Source organism: Perca fluviatilis, chromosome 10 (genome assembly GCF_010015445.1).
Source record: "Perca fluviatilis chromosome 10, GENO_Pfluv_1.0, whole genome shotgun sequence".
NCBI classification, from domain to species: Eukaryota; Metazoa; Chordata; class Actinopteri; order Perciformes; family Percidae; genus Perca; species Perca fluviatilis.
In genome coordinates this window covers 6,087,407-6,108,068 of record NC_053121.1, presented here as the reverse complement: position 1 = coordinate 6,108,068, position 20,662 = coordinate 6,087,407, and the positions used below count along the sequence as shown (strand labels likewise).

Here is a 20,662-nt window from a genome sequence, read left to right as displayed (position 1 = left end):
CGCATCTTTCAACCATTTAATCTGTTACTTTAGGTTTTTTTTCTTCTATTTTTGAATTCTCTGTCAAGTTTTCACACACTCTCAACGGCAACAGTTTGTGTTCAGGTGTTAAAGCAGTTTGGTTGTGAGGCTAGTCTCGTTTGCTCATTAGCTTGTAGTTTATTACTTATTGTGATAATAAACATATGAAGATCAGCCTCGCACCACTTCACGGACCTCTTTGTTTATTTATTTTTTCTCTGTAAAACAAATTTGCGAAATAGAAATGAGTTACAATTTGAAAAAAGTACATAACTATAATTTCTACTACTGTCTTCAAGTTAGGTGAGCTACTCCACAACCTTTACACCTAACCCCAACACAACTGCAGAAGTACCTCCTGGTGTACATGTACTGCATGCCTGGGTGTGAATCACTGCTCTGAATGAAGAGATTTATTGCTTAACTGAGAAATCATAAAAGGATTTATTGCCAAGTAAGTAGCACTTTACCAGGGATTTGCCTTGGTTGTTGGTGCAAACATAAACATATTAAACCTTAATAGGTATGAAATGAATATTGTCCTAAAGGGAAATGGATTCACAGTGCGGACACAGGAAAACCGTATGTATGCAGTCTGAATCCACTGTATACTGTAATCTAATTATGTAAAAGTATTACCGCTCTGCCACACAGTTCCTGGTAGCTGGCCTCCAGTCCCAGGGTCCTCTTTATCCAGCCACACAGGAAGTCAGGGTCAGGAACCACCACTGCTACCAGACATGCCTGGAGACAAACACAATATAATAATAAATTTTATTTATATAGCGCTTAACATGGTACTCAAAGACACTTGACAGTGAAACCAGCACATTTAGCACATTAAAAACAGACAAAGCAATAAAGCCAACACATAAAGCAAGCATATTAAAAAGCAATTAAAACAATAAAACCAGTAACTAACAGTAGATAATGTGTAAGACCATTGTATGTGGAAGGCTAATCTGAAGAGGTGTGTTTTGATGAGTGATTTGAATGTGTCCAGGGGGGTATTGCACAAAAGTAGAATTAATAAATCCAGGATAACTGATAAAGCGAGGCTTGACCTAGTCTAACTTGGCATCCTGGCTAGGTGCGTTTTTTTACAGAGGCAGAGTTTCCTTCTTTACATATTCTATGCTTTGCTTCCTTTACCTTGAAGGCCTATTAATGGACGTAGAAAAGAAAGACACTGAAGAAATTGGACTCTGAAATCTAGAAACTATAAAGATAATTAAGTGATAAATATAATGCACACTTTAAACATGACTGTAACACAGTGTATTCATTGGATATTTCCCCCCCAGCAAAATATAAGGTCAAAAACCATATAGTTACTGGTCCAGTCAACTAAGACTATAATAAGGGAGGGTTGTACAATTATAAAAACCTATAATAATTGTTCAATCCTCCCAAATTATAGTCCCAGTTCACTGGAGACAACACACATTGTGTGCTTAGAATGCCAAAATGCAGTGCACATGGAAGAGGAACATACATGGTCCTTTTTTAAAGAATACTAAAAGAAATTAATCAATTAAAATAATTAAAGGTGTATTGGTCCCTGACCAGTCTGCCATTGTTAGAACCACTAACATGTGTATAGCACTTTATATATTGTCCTTCATCACTGACTTCATTTAAATCTGCCTTTTCGAATTAACTCCGTAATAAATTCACCAAACTTCTAACAATAAGCAGCTTTCATACAGAAATAACAGTAACAATGACTGTCACATGAATAATTATAAAAAGAATGGTCAACTTTAAATAATAACGGCACTTAACTGAACAGCAATATGCCCCTGTTGTATTTTAAAGCTACATTGTGTAAGAATTTCTCCCATCTAGTGGTGAAATTGTATATGACAACCAACTGAATATTACTTTCTAGCCCCTCCCATTAAGATCGCGTTTTAACGCCTACGGTGGCTGTATTATTCCAAGAAGTACGACTTTGTCCGTGAGTGTTCCTTCCAGTGTAATAATAGTTTTACGTTTTCATTATTTTGGTGAGGGAACGAAGAAAATAAGAAGAAATATAAACAGAAACTCCCAAAACAAAACTGCCAATACGCTCAGTGACCGTCATCAAGTCACTCGCTGTATATCGGTAGTTTAATTTAAAACAATTATAGACACGTTAGGATCCATTTCTGTGTACAAGGGCCGCACACACCTCACATAAAAAATATAAATGGAAGATTGTCCTATTTTGATGCTTGTAGAGTGAGTCTCTGCGGTGCATGCGCACCATTACGCGCCGCTCTCATGCCCGGTGTCCCCAGTTCCATTGATTACAGTGGAAGGAAGCATTGGACTTTGCTTCATAATTCACCAATCCCAGTGAGATACACTTTCTCCAAAGGGAACAGAGGTCAGAAGGAGCCAGGAGTAAATTTGTGGGCCTAGCATAATACCACACACATCCTCAACACACACAAACACACACACACTCAGAATATCCTCCAACCTACCTGCAGACTGTCTCCATGCACAAAGACCTGTGCCACTGCATCACTCCTCATGTAGATGTTCTCTATTTTCTCCGGAGCAATGTACTCCCCCTGTGCCAGCTTAAAGATGTGCTTCTTCCTGTCCACGATCTTCAGAGTGCCATTCTGTCAACACACATGCACACACAATTACATTCTATGAAATGTCTACAGGCTGTTGGAAATACAGCATTTTATGATATGTAGCTCAATGCAATGAACTTGGGCTGAAATAAATGTGTGTGAAGTCGAGATGAACAAAGTGAGGCTGATAAAACTAGAAATGACCGCCTTGTGGTTGTATGTCTCCACCAACCAGTCAAGTTGCAGTTTACATCCAGTTTGTCCAGACGTATGTACATAATATATGTAGTGAAGACTTTGAAGCAATTCATTGAAATGGAATTAAGTGTATTTTTTGCAGAAACATGGATGCTTCAACCCGGCAGCACATAGGATCTACACAATCACCACAAGTTTCAACATTAGTGTCACCAAATCAGCATCTGACCAAATGTGAAATATGAACACGATCTCCGCCCTTCTGTTCCTGAGTTATATGCGAATAATGGCCAGAAAAGAGTTTTTTTGCAGATTATTATTATTATTATTATTATCCAACAATTCTTCTGTGCAGGTGCGTTGGAAAATATCACAGACTTGGAAAAAAAAAAATTTATAAAAAAAAAAGAAGACGTTACAGGGAAGTTGATCTTTGACCTTTTGGATATTTATCCTAGTATTCATTTGTGTGAAATGGTGTGATAATTACTGTAGGAATTCTTCAGTTATGGCCAAACACATGTTTTGTGACATCACAGTGACATCCAAAATCGCTCAATGGTGTTTAAAGCCCCCAATGTCGACTTCAAGGCAGCGCTGCGACCGTCGACTTCAAGGCACCTAACCCTAACCTTAACCCTTAACCCTAACCATTGCCTAATCCAAGTGCCTTCCAGGCAGCACTGCCTGGACGACGACTTTGGGGTCTTAAAACACCCCAAAAATCCTTAAACCCAATTGGATGTTGTTGCCAGATTTGAAGAAATTCCCTCCAGGGGTTCCTGAGATATCGTATTCACAAGAATGGGACGGATGGACATAGAAATGTGTGAGGCTGAACTCAAACAACATTACTTAACGTACAGGAAGCCATTTTCCTACGTCTCCAGTGTGAAGCCAACCATCTGCATCAATAGCCTCGGCGGTCTTCTCGGGCTCCTTCAGATAGCCCTGGAACACGTTAGGACCCTTCACACACACCTGGAGACACACACACACACACACACATTTATGAATGACGTCCATTATCATGAATATCATGTATAAAAGAGTTTCTATGATGATGTGTATCTTTGTGTTTCACCTCTCCCTCGCCGTTTGCAGCCAGGTAGTTCATCTCAGGCACATCCACCAGTTTAAGGGAGTTGCAGGGCAGAGGAGCTCCGACGTGTCCTGCAGGCATGACGTCAAGTTTAGTTCTTATAGCCCGCAGTAATCAGTCAGCTTTTTTCTTCATAATTTAGAGCGTGTAGCCTTGTAAACAATGAATTAAGTCAGGCAGCTTTGTTATCCATTACCTGCATTCCATTCACCCGGCATGGTCATGGTGCATCCAGCAGTGCACTCTGTCTGTCCATAACCTTCATAGAACTGAGACAGTGTGGGGGAAGAGGGGGGGGTGGAGAGAACTATGATGATTATTATTATTATCATTACTACTAGTAGGTTTCCACTGAATGAAGCCATAGCTTGACGCTCTTCTAAATCTCCTCATCTTAATCCACATCAAAAAATTCACAGGACCACTCGAGTGTTTGCGCTAGTGTTTGTGCGGATGGTTGTGCGAGTGTTTGTGCGGATGGTTTTGCGAGTGTTTGAGCAGATGTTTGTGCGAGTGTTTGAGCAGATGTTTGTGCGAGTGTTTGTGCGAGTGTTTGAGCAGATGTTTGTGCGAGTGTTTGAGCAGATGTTTGTGCGAGTGTTTGTGCGAGTGTTTGAGCAGACGTTTGTGCGAGTGTTTGAGCTAGTGTTTGAGCGGATGTTTGATTGGATGTTTGCGCGGGTGTTTGTGCAAGTGTTTGTGCCGGTGTTTGTGCGAGCGTTTGTGCGGGTGTTTGTGCGAGTGTTTGAGGGGATGTTTGCGCGGGTGTTTGTGCGGGTCTTTGTGTGGGTCTTTGTGCGAGTGTTTGTGCGAGTGTTTGTGCGGGTGTGTGTGCGGGTCTTTGTGCGAGTGTTTGTGCAGGTGTTTGTGCGAGTGTGCGTGTCTTTGTGCTACCTGACAGCCTACTGCGGCTCTGAGGAAGTTGAGGACAGCAGGAGAGATGGGAGCAGCTCCAGTCAGCATGAGACGCACGCGGCCGCCGAGGCTGGCCTGCAGAGGGCAGCACAACACCTTATTACTGGACAGCTCTGGCAGTTGTAGCCACGACAAATCCATGTTAAAAAAAATAATCAGTCAACCAGATAAAATGCAACATAATTTCTATGTCCTTACAGCTTAAACCATCTAAATCACTTTTAGTGAAGGCTGTTTGAGGATGATAACAATTAGAGCTGCAAAGATTAATCAATAAGTGTCAACTATTACATTAATTGCCAACTATTTTGATAACTGATTTGAGTCATTTTTCTATAAAAAAAAAGAAAGTAAAAGCTCTCTGATCCCAGCATCTTAAATGTGAATATTTTATAGATTCTTTTCTCTTCTGTGACAGTAACCTGAATTTGTCAAAACAAGATATTTAGGATGTCATCTTGATTTTGGCAAACACAGATCGGCATTTTTTGCCATTTTATAGAACACCTTATCGATTAATCGAGAAAATAACCAACAGATTAATAGACAATGAAAATAATTGTTAGTTGCAGCCCTAATAACAATGTTGTACTTTGTCTTTAGTTCTTGAATTGCTCTTTTATAGCTCATTTCTTTTTTTACTTCTATTCGTATATTAGTATATACAGTACCTCTTATTCTTCTTTTTCACTTCTCTAGTTATCTGATCTTATCTCTGTCTTTACTGCTGCTGCAACATGTGAACTTTCCCTCTGGGGATCGATAAAGGCTTATCTTATCTTTTCTTTTAGTGTGTGCTCTTATGATATTAATGCACGCGTTATGTAACAGTCCCTAGAAACCCCACATATGACTTAGGCCCGTGTCTGCAAAGCCTACATGACCTTACACAGTGGTTTGAACCCTACATGAGTCTTCAACCACCATTTAAACTAGTTTCTAAACAAAACTACTTTTATTAAAGTTACATTTATTTTAGTTACTTATATATTTTTGTTTTATGAAGGTAAAAAAACAGATGACTAAAACCACTTTATTTATGTTAAAAAAGAACTGAAAATCAGTGGAAAACGAAAAAATTATTTTATGACAGGAATTAGTATAGTAGGGTCAGTGTGAAATTGATCTGATTTTACTTTTGAGAGTAGAGGTATTAACAGTAGGTGGGTGGTAGGTGCAATTAGCCTACACCTTTCCCCTTTGTAGAAACAAAGTCTTTCTGTCATGGCTTTATTTTCTACTGTACTGTCTGTCTGTTACTGTAATTTAGTTGTTTCTCCCCCCCCCAAATTGATTGTGTAATTATTTACAGACCAAAATCAATGCCAATGTCAATGAAAATTTTATGATTTTAGTTATTTTACTGCAAAATTCAGGAAGATACCTGGATACATTTTTTAACATGAAGTAGCATTTTTGTGCACACTGTAATACCTACATTTTTCACAATGTAGACAATAGACATGTTACACACTGCGCATAGGGGTGGGAATCACCAGAGGCCTCACGATACGATATCATCCCGATACTTATGTCACGATACAATATTATTGCAATTTTAAACATATTGCAATATTCTGCGATATATTCCAACTTCAAATTCTTCCCAATTTCAAACGATGTCCCCAAAGGAAAATTTTGTCAACATCTGTTTTATCTAAAAAGATACATTTCTGTTTGTTCATCTCACTTCAATGTTATTGCTGCAAAATCAGATTTTCAAGCAGACAGACTGACCAACACATATATCATAAAAGATCGATACTTGGCGTCTGTGTATCGATACAGTATTGCCACGAAAAATATTGCGATACTATGCTGTATCGATTTTTTCCCCCACCCCTAACTGCGCAGAAACAGAAATTAGAGTCAATAGAATTAAATCGATTGTATCAACCAGCCCTAGTGAAAACATTCCTGGACATGTAGCACTCAACTATACAGTGACCTACTAGGAGTTTTAACTGTGCTGGCTCAGTGTACCTGAACCTTCCGGAAGATGAGTCGATCCCAGATACTGTCTCTCCTCACGATGCCTTTCCTTATCTCGGCCTGCTTCCTTCTGTAGGCGAATCCCAGCAGCCAGCGCTTCAGAGAGGTGTTGGCCTGCCCAAAGATCTACACACAGACACAGAGACACACACACACACACACACACACACACACACACACACACACACACGCTCTCCATAATTATAAGAACATCATCATGGATGGTTGGATGATGGATGGATAATGGGTCAGAGATTCACGTGCAATGCTTTTTTATAAGGCTATTAGTGCTTTCCATTTACCTCGGAAGTTGGAGCTGGGAATGATATCAACTCCCAAGTTGACCGCGTTCCATTTAAAACAAGTCAGATTTCACTGTGGGGTCTGCTCTATCCAGGTTAGCCATTGTTAGCAATACCAGTTTTTTGTGCATACAAACAGCGTAACATGTCAACAGATAGAAGTCAGACAGTTTAAGACTGATTCAATGAGACACAAATAAGACAGAAGTGCTAATAAACTGTATATTACTACAGCTTTCGCTACAGTTGATGCACGAGGCAGCCATGTTGGATTTCAAGGTCGGCTTGCTTAGGGTATCCGACTTTAGGGGGCGTGTTTCCGACTTAGAACGCAGAAATTTTGACTTCCTCATACAAATGGAACGCATCGTATCACCATCGTGCCCACTTACCTTATCATACATTCTGTTAAGGAGTCGGGGTACCACAGGAAACACAGTAGGTTTCAGCGTGTTCAGGTCATCTGACAGCAGACGAATATCTCCCTGGAAAAAGCCAATCCGGGCTCCATTGACTATCATCAGTCCCTGTCAGCAACATCCGGAAGATGAAAAGTTAACAGGTCACCATAACTGAGTATGTATTGAAAGATGTAATGAAAGGTTAACAACACAGGGGTTCTCAGGAAAATTGATGTGTGTTAATTAACAAAGGGTGATTATGGGAACTAAGGGAACATGCAATACCTGTACTACTCTTTCAAACATATGAGCCAAGGGCAGGAAGGACATATGGACATCACTGCAAAACAGTGGACAGCAAACCTGAAACCACACACGGATACAGGAATACAAACACACAGACGGGGGACACACAGTGGTCCAAACACACACCGATGGACATGAGCCAGACGAACAGACAGGGAAGCAAACACACACACACACACACACACACACACAGGCAGGAAAAGGAATGCAGTCAGTGTTAATATGTGTACCTCCACCACCCTCTCAAACATGTGGGCCAGAGGCAGAAAAGACAGCATGACATCATCTGAGGTGGTCTGAGCGTACGACTGGAGAGAAGAGGAAAGAGTTCATTAAAGTGCCTCGCTCTTCAAACAAATACTGATGATTTTAGGGATGAAGTGTCAATACAACAATTGTCGTCAGTGGTAGCCTAATGGTTAAAGAAGCGACAGTGTTTCCCACATACAGACTATTGTGTGGCGGTGTGCCTCACTATCAACACCGGCTGCCGCACATTGCGTTTTCGCAATGTTTTTCATTTTTTTTAAAACGCTATTTAAAATACGTTCTTCTGCATTTCCTTTCCCTGCTCTCCTCCGTCTCTCTGTCACTTGTGTCTCGCTCACATACACACACACAGCCCCTCCCACCGTGCGGTGTTGTTTTTTTTTAATCCCCGACATTGGAGGCTTAAAACACCATCGATCCCACTGTGTAGACAGCATCAGTCTCCATCAAGGAGAGAAGACGGCTGGCGAAATTCACAAGTTCATGAAAGGTTTGGATCTATCTCGTGAACACCTTTACACAATTACACATTCATTGTGAGAGAAAGAGATAGATTCGTTAGGCATTGAAGTAACCACAGACTGTGGTTGTACCGGGCAGCTTCCAGGTATGAATGCGGAACTGTGTGAATGCGACAGGTCGTCGATGCAAATGAGAATTTGTTCTCAATCGACTTACCTGGATAAATAAAGGTTAAAAATAAAAGCGGTAGGAGTGGGGGACAGGGGATATTTAGGGGGTTTGAGCAGGTCAACTGGAGGTCCCACATAACTCTGGGTGGAATGGCAACAATAAAGCAAGGTTATAATATGGCAGAATAAAAGACAGTGTAAATATATATATATATATATATATATATATATATAGGAAAGGAGGAGAAAAAGAAGGGAGAGAATGAGATGGTAAAGAGGTAAAGGAGATAGAGAAGGAAACCTCCTCCCCCGATTTAAATCCTTCTAAAAATGCCTGTCACAGAAGCTAAAGATGTCCTAACTATTGTTAGCGCCTCACCTCTGTCAATTTGATGAAGGCTGAGCAGTTGGACACAACATTCTCATGTGTCAGCATAGCTCCCTTTGGGTTCCCTGCAAGACACACACACACACACACACACACACACACACACACACACACACACACACACACACACACACACACACACACACACACACACAGTTTAGAGTTTAAGTGTATGTGGTATATATTTCAGATACTCGTTCACTGTCTAATTCACTGTCTGTGTGTGTGTTAGAGAGCGGATCGGGACGCATTTTTCTGTCCGAGCCCGACCAGCGTCCGAGAGAGCAGTAACCGAGCAATGCCTTATCGCACTGATTTGACGTAGCCCAACCCGAATCCGAACATAATTTCTAAATATAAATGTCCGATCCCTGGTACCACTCGGTTCGGGTATCCATCTTCTAGTGTGTGTGTGTGTGTGTGTGTGTGTGTGTGTGTGTGCGTGTCACCGGTTGTTCCACTGGTAAAGCAGATGAGAGCCATGTCCTTAGGTCGTGGAGGCTGCAGGGATTGGGGAGGCAACGTTCAAACAGTGTCACAACATCGTTGTCAATTCAAGTATTGACTGGCAACAAGTCACTTACAGGCCAGTGTTTACTTACCATGGGTTGGCGATGGTTGGCCTTGCCGATGGACTGCGCAGCAAGAAAAGCACATTAATGAAGCCATTGTGGATGGTGTAAAGTGACAAAGAAAATGACAAGAAAGCAACAACAAAAAACACAGTAATAATGAAAATCCAAATAAAAAAACAAGACAACTGGAATGAAGACAACACAACAAGAAAACGAGCAAGAACACAAGAAACTGAATGAATTAAATTGACAAAATAAAACAAGAAGTAAGCACACAACAAGGTAGCAAAAGAGGAAAGCAAAAACACAAAAGCAAGATAAAACCAAAAACCAAGCTAGCTAGCTACCGATAGCGTTAGCTGGTAACAGAGGGAAAGTTTGCTGATTTTCTGCCGTATGTGCAGATGAATGGCGGCAGTACCCGGAGGTCCGCTTTTATCCGCCGGTAAATCTCCCGCTGGATGACACGCTTCAGAAGGGTTGAAAATCTGCAACTTTCACTCTTTAGCGTTTAGCTTAGCGCGGCGGCATAGCAACCATGGATGGTAGCAACCATAAACAACACTGGCTCTAGCCATTTACTGCTTCCTGTTCGGTGCTGGAGGGAGCGCACCCATTGGTTGTTGACAAGGTTTATGTGATTTAACTTCACTGCCAAGACTTAAAACTTACGATAATAGCAAACACGTTTGATTTTGTCGGAACGTCAAGACGGGAAAAAGACCGACTGGGTCTGAGTTTTATGAACACCTAACACCAAACGATTGAGACGACGGGAGTGCGCCCCACCTCTAGCAAGACTCTCATGATTTAATTCTGTATTATCGCTTGAAAAGTAGTTTGGTGTAAGGTCAGCATATAGGAGAACCAGAACCAACAAGATCAAAAGTTACACACAAAAACTGGGGGGAAAAAAACCAAGGACAGAGGAAGAAAGCATTGAGCGTGAAATTGTTGTGCAAACAATAATATAGAATATTTCCAAACTAACTAAAGAGAAGAGCTGAACATACAAAAACAACTCAGAAATGAAGAAATACAAAAAAGAAGAGGTGGCTTCCCGCTGACCTCCATCTCCTGCAGGCTGAGGATGTGGATTCCAGCCTGTTGACACCTGTCGACCAGCTCGGCACTGGGGGTCTCCATTAGAACGATGGTCTTTACGGAGTGTTTCCTGTCCTTGACACAGTCCAGCACCAGGTTGACTTTATCTACCACGTCACACACCAAAGTCGAGATGGAAGCTGCAGAATCAACATGCAAACACATATGCAGACAGATCCGGTCACACGCAGTTCTTCACCAACAACAACACTGGCCCATAGGGGCAATGGAGTGTATGTAATTCTGTTGTTGCTGCTGTGGTTTACCTAGGTCTATAATGTAACCAATGGCTTCTGTTCCCAGTGTGTCGTACAGAGGGACTGACACCAGAGAATAGGTGTAACATGCCAGCTCACAGATGGTCCACTACACACACACACACACACACACACACACACACACACACACACACACACACACACACAAACACACATATACAGACATAAACAGGCATTATAGAGCAATCAGAAACAATAGCAGATAAAAAACTGGTAAGATTATAAATAGAGTGTATATGTACCCTGATGGCTCCGATAGCTCTATCTGACTTTATAGATACCTCCCTAATATGTTTGACTAAAGGTTCAATTTCATTACTGAAAATCACTTTAAAGGGTTATTTTGGTATTTTTCAACCTATTTTCCCATGCATTGGTGTCTTAGTGACGTGAACAAAAATCTTTGATATTGGTCCAGTATTGAGCGCGAACGCTTGACCGGCAGCAGAACCAGGCTGCAATGTAACCATGTAGGGCTAATGCGCATCGTCAATTCCCGTCCACTAAAAGCGCTGTTTTTGACAGGCTCAGATTATTATTCTAAGTGTCTGACAACGTTATGGAAAGGATCCCTACAGAGAAAGACCTTTTTGTTAAAGAGTAAGATCCTTTTTGTTTTCAGAAAAAGCTCTACAACTCACCAGACTTCACTTAAATAAACAGTACTTTTAGCGTGTATAGAGCCAGCATATTTTCACATGTAAATGGGAGAATTAAGGGTTTATTATAACCAAACCAGCGCACTGACTGTCTTGCTTAATAATGGACCAATTTCAAAGATTGTTCTTCCCATTAGTCACTTAGATACAACAACATGGGGAAATAAGGTCCAGGTTGAAAAAAAGTTACCCTTTAAGCTTAAACACTAGGCTTTTTTTGCTTTGTTTTCTCTCTTTTTATTTACAGGTATTAGCCAGACATGTCATATAATGTTATTTTCAGAATAGGTTGGACTACCCATGAATGCTATCAATTTGCTTGTGAGTTGTTCCTGTTATTAATGGATTTTGTCAGCCCTATTTTTTTCATCCCTATTATTCGTTGTCTTACTTCTGGTTGGAGAATAATCATGATTTAAGTTCTGGAACAACAGTTTGCAGAATGCTTTGAAGGCTGACACAGGGAGTATAATGATACCATGGGTTTAGTCGTTTGCACTGTGTCCTAAAACTTTTTTTTAAGACTTAATTTGTTCATGTTTTGGCAAACTGGCACCAAAAAAGCATGCTAAATTAGCTATTAGCTGTTCCTGTTTGCAATGTACCCATGGGTGTACAGACAACTATGACTGGAGTACTTGAAGAAAAACTTTCTAAGCAGATTTTTACGTTTAATCGCAATGTACATCCGGGATAATGATATCATCAGAGAGTGTAAGTCACACTGAATCTAAAAAAATACGCATGTGTGTCTATGTGTTCAGATTTGACTAAGTTATGAGTCAGAGAAGGAGTGTGATTTGGACACAAATTTGGTGCCCGGCAGTCAGGCACCGTGGAAAAAGTCTTTACCTCAGGTCTGTTCTGAGAGAAGATGCCAATGTGGGGGTCTGTGGTCTTAGAGTGTCCTTTGTGGAGAAATGCTGAGCCCAGATTCTCTGTTCGCTCCAATACCTAAAACACACTCACACACACACACAATTAATGGTGCATCATCAAAAAACTAAATAAACTGACCTTTGTTTGACCTGATTATAAATGAGAGATAAAACATGGTTTATGATGTTCAAAATTATCACATGCACTTTTATAAAAGCACAGTTAAAACGTCATTGGCTACTGGTTTTACAGCATTTGGTTGATAGGCTATCGTCCAACTTGTGGTCATTCAGGTGTTGCTGGAATGTTTCAATATAATATTTCATGTTGTTCATTGTTCAAGCTGAATTAGTGTTTTACTATCAGTGACAGACAAGTAGCAAACACATCTCTTCCCTGTTAAAATATCATCATAGTGATGCTAGTAATTAGAAACACATTTTAAAAGGAATATTATACAGGGCTTAAACGTACAATATGTAACTTTCTGCCGCTAGGGGTCTCTCAACCAAAACAATGGATTGTAAACACAGACGTTTGATGACGTTGGGAAGTTGCATGGAATTATGGGAGTTTTTATTGCTAAACACTATCGTCGATAGAATGCATCTGTTAACGGACGAGTTTACCCATTCAAGTTTATACACGTTAAATTTAGTAACGTTTACTTATTCATGTCATGCTAATAAAATAGCTGCAGTTTCCTCAACATAATTACGTTTTTCTTGATTTAATCTGTATTGGTAGCTAGTTGACCAGTTAGCTAGTGAGACAGCAAGCTAACCTTAGTGGCTAATCATTAGTCAGCAGCTAAAACCACACTATCACAGTATATTTCACATGCCAATGTCACCTTTTGGATTTTACCGGGCGGACAGGGTTTGTTGTAACGCTAGCTAGCTAGCTAGCTAGCTACTCAACGAGGCTGAGAGACGGGTGTGGGTGGGGATTGCAGGGGGAATCTCCGCGATGGCGAGTACATTCGATGCCTGTTGTGCAGCAGCAGAACATCTCCCAGCTGCCCGATCTCCCACTTCACTTTTCTGTAATCTTAACTATTCGTTTTGGTGATTAACCCAAAATGATGCCTTTTGGCAGAAAAAGCAGTGTTACCAGCATTTCTTTCTGTGACATTGTATGATTTACAATTACTCTCGAACGTAGCATGTTTTTTGACGGAAGTTACGAGGGAGTTATATATATAAGTTGAAAGGTTATATGACGCCACTGACACATTTCTGACCGGATACGGCAAAAGTTTAATCTATCAACTAGCTCCTACCTTCTTCGTTGCTCTGCCTGGTTGTAGCGCTATCCTATTACGTGCAGAGGGAATTTGAAAGACAACCGTTTATCCCGCTCCTCGGATTGAGCCCTGTCAATGGTGAGTTCCCAGACCCAACATCTTGATGTGGGTCTGGCTTGTCAGGCTAGATGACCATATAAAGAAAACCAGCCCAGTATGAAGACATTCCAGGCCGAGAGTAGAAAAAACAGCTTAAACCGAAGCGTTCAGAACAGCGGGAAACCTGTAGTTTTGACTCACAGGGATATTTATTTTAAAATATTTGTAATAATGACATATGTTAAATATGTCATTATTTGAATTGTTGGCCTTGGTGAACATCCAACATATAGATATGACAAAAACTAAGCGTACAATAATTGTCCAGATTAAATACATGTTAATAGAATATACCAACTAGGGTTGGGCGATGTCCCCTAAATTGGCAGTTGACGATGTTTACAGTAAAACATGGCGATGGACGATGATATCGTCGTTGGGAGGGGGGGGAGGTGGGGAGGGGCTCATATCTCTTTACATAAATATTATAAATAACAGTTGGTCTTTTTCACAAATAGGTTGCACGTAAGGGGGGAAAAGTAGTTTCCACTTAAGGAGCCCTATGTCTTGTCTTTGTGTCTTTGCTAGTTTAAGACCGACGCACTTGTGTACACGATGTATTTGGCTTGACCAGAGTTTGGTTTTTCCAGCTCACAAGCCAACAGAGAGTGCCTAGACCCCCCTGGCTGCAAATTAAATTTGCTGCCGCTAGGGTGCGTCTAGATTTCTAGGCTAACACTTCCCATAATGCACCTTGATAGCCTATTTCACTAGAGTCTTAAAGCTATAGTGCGTAGTTTCTGTCTCCCCCATGAGGAATTCTAAGTAATGACAACAACACTGTCGGCGCGTCCACATGATACAAGCTTTCCGTGATCGCGCACGTGGCCCCCCCCCCCTCCCCTCCTCCGCAGTAGCTTGTAACCAAGGAGTACACGGGGGATTAAAAAATCATGATGGACTCTTCAGAAGAGGCAATTATCTTCACTCAAGTTTCTACGCGGAAAGTCACTGGACGACACAATCTCCTGAACATAGCGATACTGAGAAATACAGAGAGAGTTGTGTGGAGCTGATAATCTTGATTAGCTTTGTAGCAACTTATTTGGCAATGGCTTGAATGTAACGGACGTTCATTAATATCAAAAAACGTTACGCACTAATGCTTTAAAGCCACGTAAATGCCCATGACTTTTTGAACATCACAATCCCAGTTTGTAACGCAGGCTTTCTGTTATAAATGTGTAGTCTCCCAGCTGTGAACAGACCGCAGTGGACGGTATATATATATATATATATATATATATATATATATATATATATATATATTAGTGTCAATTTTTTTATCGCGAGATCAACGTTCTTTTTGGCCCAGCAAACTTTGTAGTTTTTTCACATGCTGTTCCAACGACTAGTAACGTTAGAAAAACTACAACACCACACCGGATCTAGCTAGACCGGAAACAAAACAACATGCACGCTGCACACACTTGTTTGCACTTGCTTGTGAGCCGGCCAAAGAGTAGACGAAAATCGCCGTTTTGAATGGGGTCCGAGACACAGTGCTAATACGGCACAGGTGCCTTAACGACCGTTATCTACCGGACCAAATAGCAATGCGGATTTTGGTGCCTTATTTCGGTGCCACTTAGATGCCTGCGCTTCTCTCTGATGCTCCGAAAACGGACGTTAGAGGGAACTGAAACATTGCCGCACAGGAGGCCAGTCAACACTAAACTCGACAGCAGGTAACGTTAGCCTACCGTTAGCTAGCAGCTGGATTAAACACAATTAAAATGTTTACAGCTAAACGGTGTAAAGTGTGTCTGTATTTCACTAGAGAGGACTCCAACACCGGACTGTAGCTGCCGTTGTCTGAAAAACACAGTCATGATGTCATGTTGCTCGCCTCGCCAGCCTCATGGTGCATTCACTGTAATTGTAAAACCCCCTTTTCCCATCCAGTGGTTGTTTTCATCGTTTTGTGCTCCTTTTTTTTTTTTTGAATCAACTTTTTATTGTTTTATATTTTTTAACCTACAGAACAGACAAATACAATTGAACAAGGTGCTCCTTTTTTAAAATATATATCTTTCGGTTCAGGCACCGTTTTAAAAGTATTGTATCATGTTGATAAGAGCATTAAAATGAGAAAAAAATAATGGGACAAAAAGAAATCAAGGGACATTTAAAATAGATAAAAATTTGCGATTATTGCGATTAATTGCGAGTTAACTATGACATTATTGTGATTAATCGCAATTAAATATTTTAATCGTTTGACAGCACTAATGTATATATATATATACTTGTTTTTAGCCACAACTCATGTGTCGTCTCCATTCTTTGTCTAGCCCTGGGACACAGCTCAAGCTGAGATAACATTGATTACATCACCAGGGTAATTTTCTTAGATTTGCCAAAGCTCCTCCAAAGCCACAGAAGACATTATAGAAGTGTTTTTACAGAAGGACTCATGACGAGTTTGACCGAACTTCATGTGTAAAACTGGTGGAATACCCCTTTATTATTTCCCAGCACAAGAAGAAATATTATTCATTAAATAAGCCACCTTAAAGACTAAATTCAGACATAAATACATGCAGGTCATATGGTGCCTCTGACCTCTCTATAGGACATCCATTCATACGGCTGTTTTGGTTTCCTGGAGCCCAGACAGGGACCATTATCTTGAGGATGAAAGGAGAGCAACAGAGGGGAGGGGAGGGGATTAAAGAAAGAAAGGGAGAAATTGAAAAACAAAGAGAATTTTAACCATATTATTAATACACATACATACTGTACTTTCCTACCCTGTATATTCTGCTGCTGACATATAAGACACGTTTTTTTTCTCTCTCCATATAATATGAATGCATTTGCGACTTACTGGAAACCCGGACCCCTCTGAGGAAGAACTCGTACAATGTTCGGGCATCCTCGTAGAAATGTGTTATGGGACCGTTTCCGTTCAGCAAAACTGACTGGCGTGCAAAGTCTCCACCCTGAAAAAAAGAAACGAAAGATCCTCTAGTAACTTAAACATCAGTTGCAGCCTCTTGTCTCTTGCTTGGATATTTAATTCACACACAGTTACAGGTTGGTTATTGTGGGGATAGCTGAGAACACGTGTGTGCTTTTCCAGGTTTAGGGGGCTCCAATGATTGACAAATACATACTGTAGCCTATAATGCAGTATTGTCTTTTAGTTATTCTTTGGCACGTTTAACTATATGTATTGAAAACTAACAAATATATTTATATTTATATATTTATAATATAAATATATTTATATATTTAAAAATATATAAATATATAAATATATATATTTAAAAAATAGTTACCCTTTAAATAATATGCAGTGTTTTATAAAACACTGCATATTATTTAAAGGGTAACTATTTTTTCAACCTGGACCCTATTTGTTTTATATGTTCTATATGTTTTTATGTCTAAGTGACTGATGAGAACAACAATTGTTGACATTGGTCCAGTATTAAGCGAGATCGCTGCGGTCGGCAGCGGCAAAAAAAGCTGCAATTCAAGTTAATAGGACAATTGTAAAGCTTGTATCTACCTCCACAAAAGTGCTTGTTTTGCCGCTGACAGGCTCAGAGTAATAGTCTAAGCTAATTATGGAAAGGATTTCTAAGGAGGTCGACCTTTGTGTTAAAGACTAAGATCCTTTTTTTAAACATGAAAACATCTGCGAAATCGCATTCGCTAAAGCCACTTACGCTTCATTCAAAGTCGACAGAAACAAAATAAAACTACGAAAAGCCGATTTGGGTCGTCTTTTTACTTTTCCAACCATCACAACTCTAGTTTTGGTTAATTCTGCCTTATTTTTGAGTAAAATATTGATTTCCAATTAGGGCTGCACGATATGAGGAAAATATGCGATAATGCGATATGTTGAATATCGCGATAAAGATATCACTTGCGATAAATAAACATATTACAATGTACTCAGTTCTGCATTTTCTGCTGCTTTTAGTATTCTAATAAAATACAACAAATTTTAAACATTTCTAACATTCTTTTATTGAACAAACTGAATATTGACTATAAAAAGCACCACTAAAACAGAATATGTTACATGTTAATGTGCAGTTTTCTACTGATATTTTCTTTTAACTAACACAAAAAACCTATGAGTGTCGCAGCCTTTCGCAATGTGTTTATTGCGGCGGCTGATATTGCGATGACGATAAAGAAAGCATATATTGGGCAGCAATAGTTTAAATCCTTAATACCTGGCATAACTGACTACAAGTCTAGTTGGTATTATACTAGCTTGTTTCGTAGTAGTTTGCATGGGTTTTTGTCTGTTCAGACACAAAGGCTAGTTTGTGCAACGAGATGCACCAATAACAAGAGGTTGTTGAGGTCAGGGTTGCAGTAAAAGACAGTAGTCATGTAAGAATGCTCATTTATGGGAAACAGCGTGAATCAACGGAACTATCCTCCTTTAGTTTTGGCTCCATCAATTTTCATAAACTTTTAGGCCTACAGTACATTTACATTCCATGGCGTTTCATCAGCAACATCACAGTTACAGTACGTATGCCTAGATCTGCGCAGTATAACCTTAAACGTAGGTAAGCACTGATTTTCTGTTTAAGTTTAGACATTTTTAACCTGCAACCGTTTTAGTTTCTTGATACGGACAGACACAACGCCAACTCACCGGAACCTCCACTGACTGCATTCGGAGGTCGCAGACCGGTGGGATGGCCTTGGGTCGTGTCGCCAGGTAGTAGGTTGTCGCAAAAGCCATGGCCCCCGTGCTGACCAACACCGGGGTGGAGACACTCCTGATGTACTGGCTGACATCATTCAGATCTGGCAACTTCAGCTTCTTCAAGATCTCCTGGCTCAGCATGATGCTGCTGATGAGGGGGGAAAGTGTGTTTGTGGAAAGTGTACCGGTTTGTTAGTTTGTATGTGTATGTGTAAGTGTGTGTCTTTGTGTGTGTGTGTGTGTGTGTGTGTGTGTGTGTGTGTGTGTGTGTGTGTGTGTGTGTGTGTGTGATGAATGACGGGCTGGGTGTGTTTGATAACACTGAGCACTCACAGCTGGCCCTGAGGTGAGGTAAGAGTGTGTGTGGAGAGAAGCTGGCCACGAGGGGACCTAGAGAGAGGAAAGACAAGACTGGTCATTCATTCGTTATCACTTCGAGTATTTTTGATCCATCATTTTGGGAGGTTTATTACTTTTAACCACCGAGCAATCACATCCCTCATTCGGTTTGTTTGTACTGTGATTATTTAAATCTTAACAGAATACTAACCTCTAGTTAAAGCTACAGCGCGTAGTTTCTGCCCCCCATGAGGAATTCTAAGTAATGACAACCACACTGTTGGTGCGTTCACATGATTATGAGCCAAAACAAAGATTTTTTCTTTGTCTGTAGGATACAATTTGTAGACTGGGGTGTCTCTGCAGCACCACAATACTTAATTCCGAATGGTTTGACACATATTTTGTCTTTAACAGTGCAAAATTGCCCCCTCCCCCCTTCAACAAAATATATAACATGGGTTTAGTCGTTTTCAGACATTTTAATGCGGAAAAGATGCATACACTGTATCTTTAAAGGAACCTCCAGAAATTTAAATGGCCAGCCTCAGCCAATAAATCCATTGTGTACAGTGCAAGCAATAGATTTTTTTAAACAAAAATATGCCCCTTGTAGGTTAGTGTATAACTTCTGATAACCTCAAGATTGAGTCTAGGCCAAATCTGTGGTTTGACATGGAATCCGATACATATCAGGGCTCCACACTAACTTTTTGCCTTGGTTGCACTGGTGCGCCTAACTTTTTTTATTTAGGTGCACCAGCACAAAATTTAGGTGCACCCAATCTTAAAAAAAAAAAAAATAATAATAAAAAAATAACGACCGAAAGACAGGGGGAGTGCGAGTGCGATGGACTGAAGCGTATGCTAGGCTACTCAGAGAGTGACGGCTGACTCATTAGCGGCGTTACACCAGTCTTGTGTAGGCTATGAAATGTCACTGCGCTGCATTTTTATGAACTATGATCCAGCATGCTGAAGTTAGTTTAATAATGTGTTTTTCGCCGTGGCGGCCGCAGTAACAGAGTTACCAGCGGAAACACTGGTACCAATACAGGTTTCCCTCTCATACTTAACAATATACTGCTGTGTTAATAACAATTAAAACTGTAGACAAATGTCGGGAGTTTGGACCAGCGGCGCTGTGTCTCTCCATGTTGCAGGTGAGCCGGCCGGTGTGTGAGTGAATGGGGGCTGCGGCGGAGGAGAGATCCAAATCCAAACACAGGCACGGCTTTCCAGAAGGAATGGGTCATGTAACGCAACATTAAACCATATCGATATAAACAAAATCGCTCCGTTAGTGGAGAGGCAGCGGATGCGAGGACGTTAGGTGCACCGGTGCGACCTAGGAAAAATCTTAGTCGCACCCTTACAAATTTTGGTCGCATTTGCGACCAAATTGGTCGCACTCTCGAGCCCTGCATATACACTTGGCAGGTGCAGGGAGCCATGGCAGGCCTGTTATTGAGTGGAGCAACACAACAGCCACCCAGGGTCAAACAAAAGCCTCTTTCCAACCAAGTAGTTACAGGAACGTAGTTATAGGAACAGTCCACTTCTAAACAGTTCTACTAACTACTCTCCCCCAAAACCAGTTTTTCGCACTGACCAAGTGGCCATAGGAACTGACCTT

General features: G+C 40.7%; 1 protein-coding gene across 4 annotated transcripts in view; it reads right to left on the bottom strand.

The window, feature by feature from the left end:
* Positions 1–20,662, bottom strand: part of LOC120567168 (long-chain-fatty-acid--CoA ligase 1-like) — a 30,069-nt gene that overhangs the window by 1,087 nt on the left and 8,320 nt on the right. Inside the window, exons 2-21 of one of the 4 annotated variants that reach the window (XM_039814031.1) lie at positions 19,021–19,077; positions 18,634–18,835; positions 16,834–16,948; positions 16,569–16,633; positions 12,572–12,673; positions 11,049–11,148; positions 10,747–10,922; positions 9,706–9,738; positions 9,553–9,604; positions 9,095–9,168; positions 8,762–8,856; positions 7,793–7,847; positions 7,499–7,633; positions 6,796–6,930; positions 4,792–4,887; positions 4,094–4,166; positions 3,880–3,968; positions 3,660–3,776; positions 2,496–2,639; positions 661–765 (exon numbers count right to left, since the gene is read on the bottom strand). In XM_039814031.1, the coding sequence (XP_039669965.1) occupies positions 661–765; positions 2,496–2,639; positions 3,660–3,776; positions 3,880–3,968; positions 4,094–4,166; positions 4,792–4,887; positions 6,796–6,930; positions 7,499–7,633; positions 7,793–7,847; positions 8,762–8,856; positions 9,095–9,168; positions 9,553–9,604; positions 9,706–9,738; positions 10,747–10,922; positions 11,049–11,148; positions 12,572–12,673; positions 16,569–16,633; positions 16,834–16,948; positions 18,634–18,828 (1,956 nt within the window). In that variant the 5' untranslated portion in view covers positions 18,829–18,835; positions 19,021–19,077. Of the gene's footprint in view, positions 1–660; positions 766–2,495; positions 2,640–3,659; positions 3,777–3,879; positions 3,969–4,093; positions 4,167–4,791; positions 4,888–6,795; positions 6,931–7,498; positions 7,634–7,792; positions 7,871–8,043; positions 8,122–8,761; positions 8,857–9,094; positions 9,169–9,552; positions 9,605–9,705; positions 9,739–10,746; positions 10,923–11,048; positions 11,149–12,571; positions 12,674–16,568; positions 16,634–16,833; positions 16,949–18,633; positions 18,836–19,020; positions 19,078–20,662 lie in introns of all 4 variants that reach the window. The other 3 variants (XM_039814032.1, XM_039814034.1, XM_039814033.1) reach the window with 3 other exon arrangements.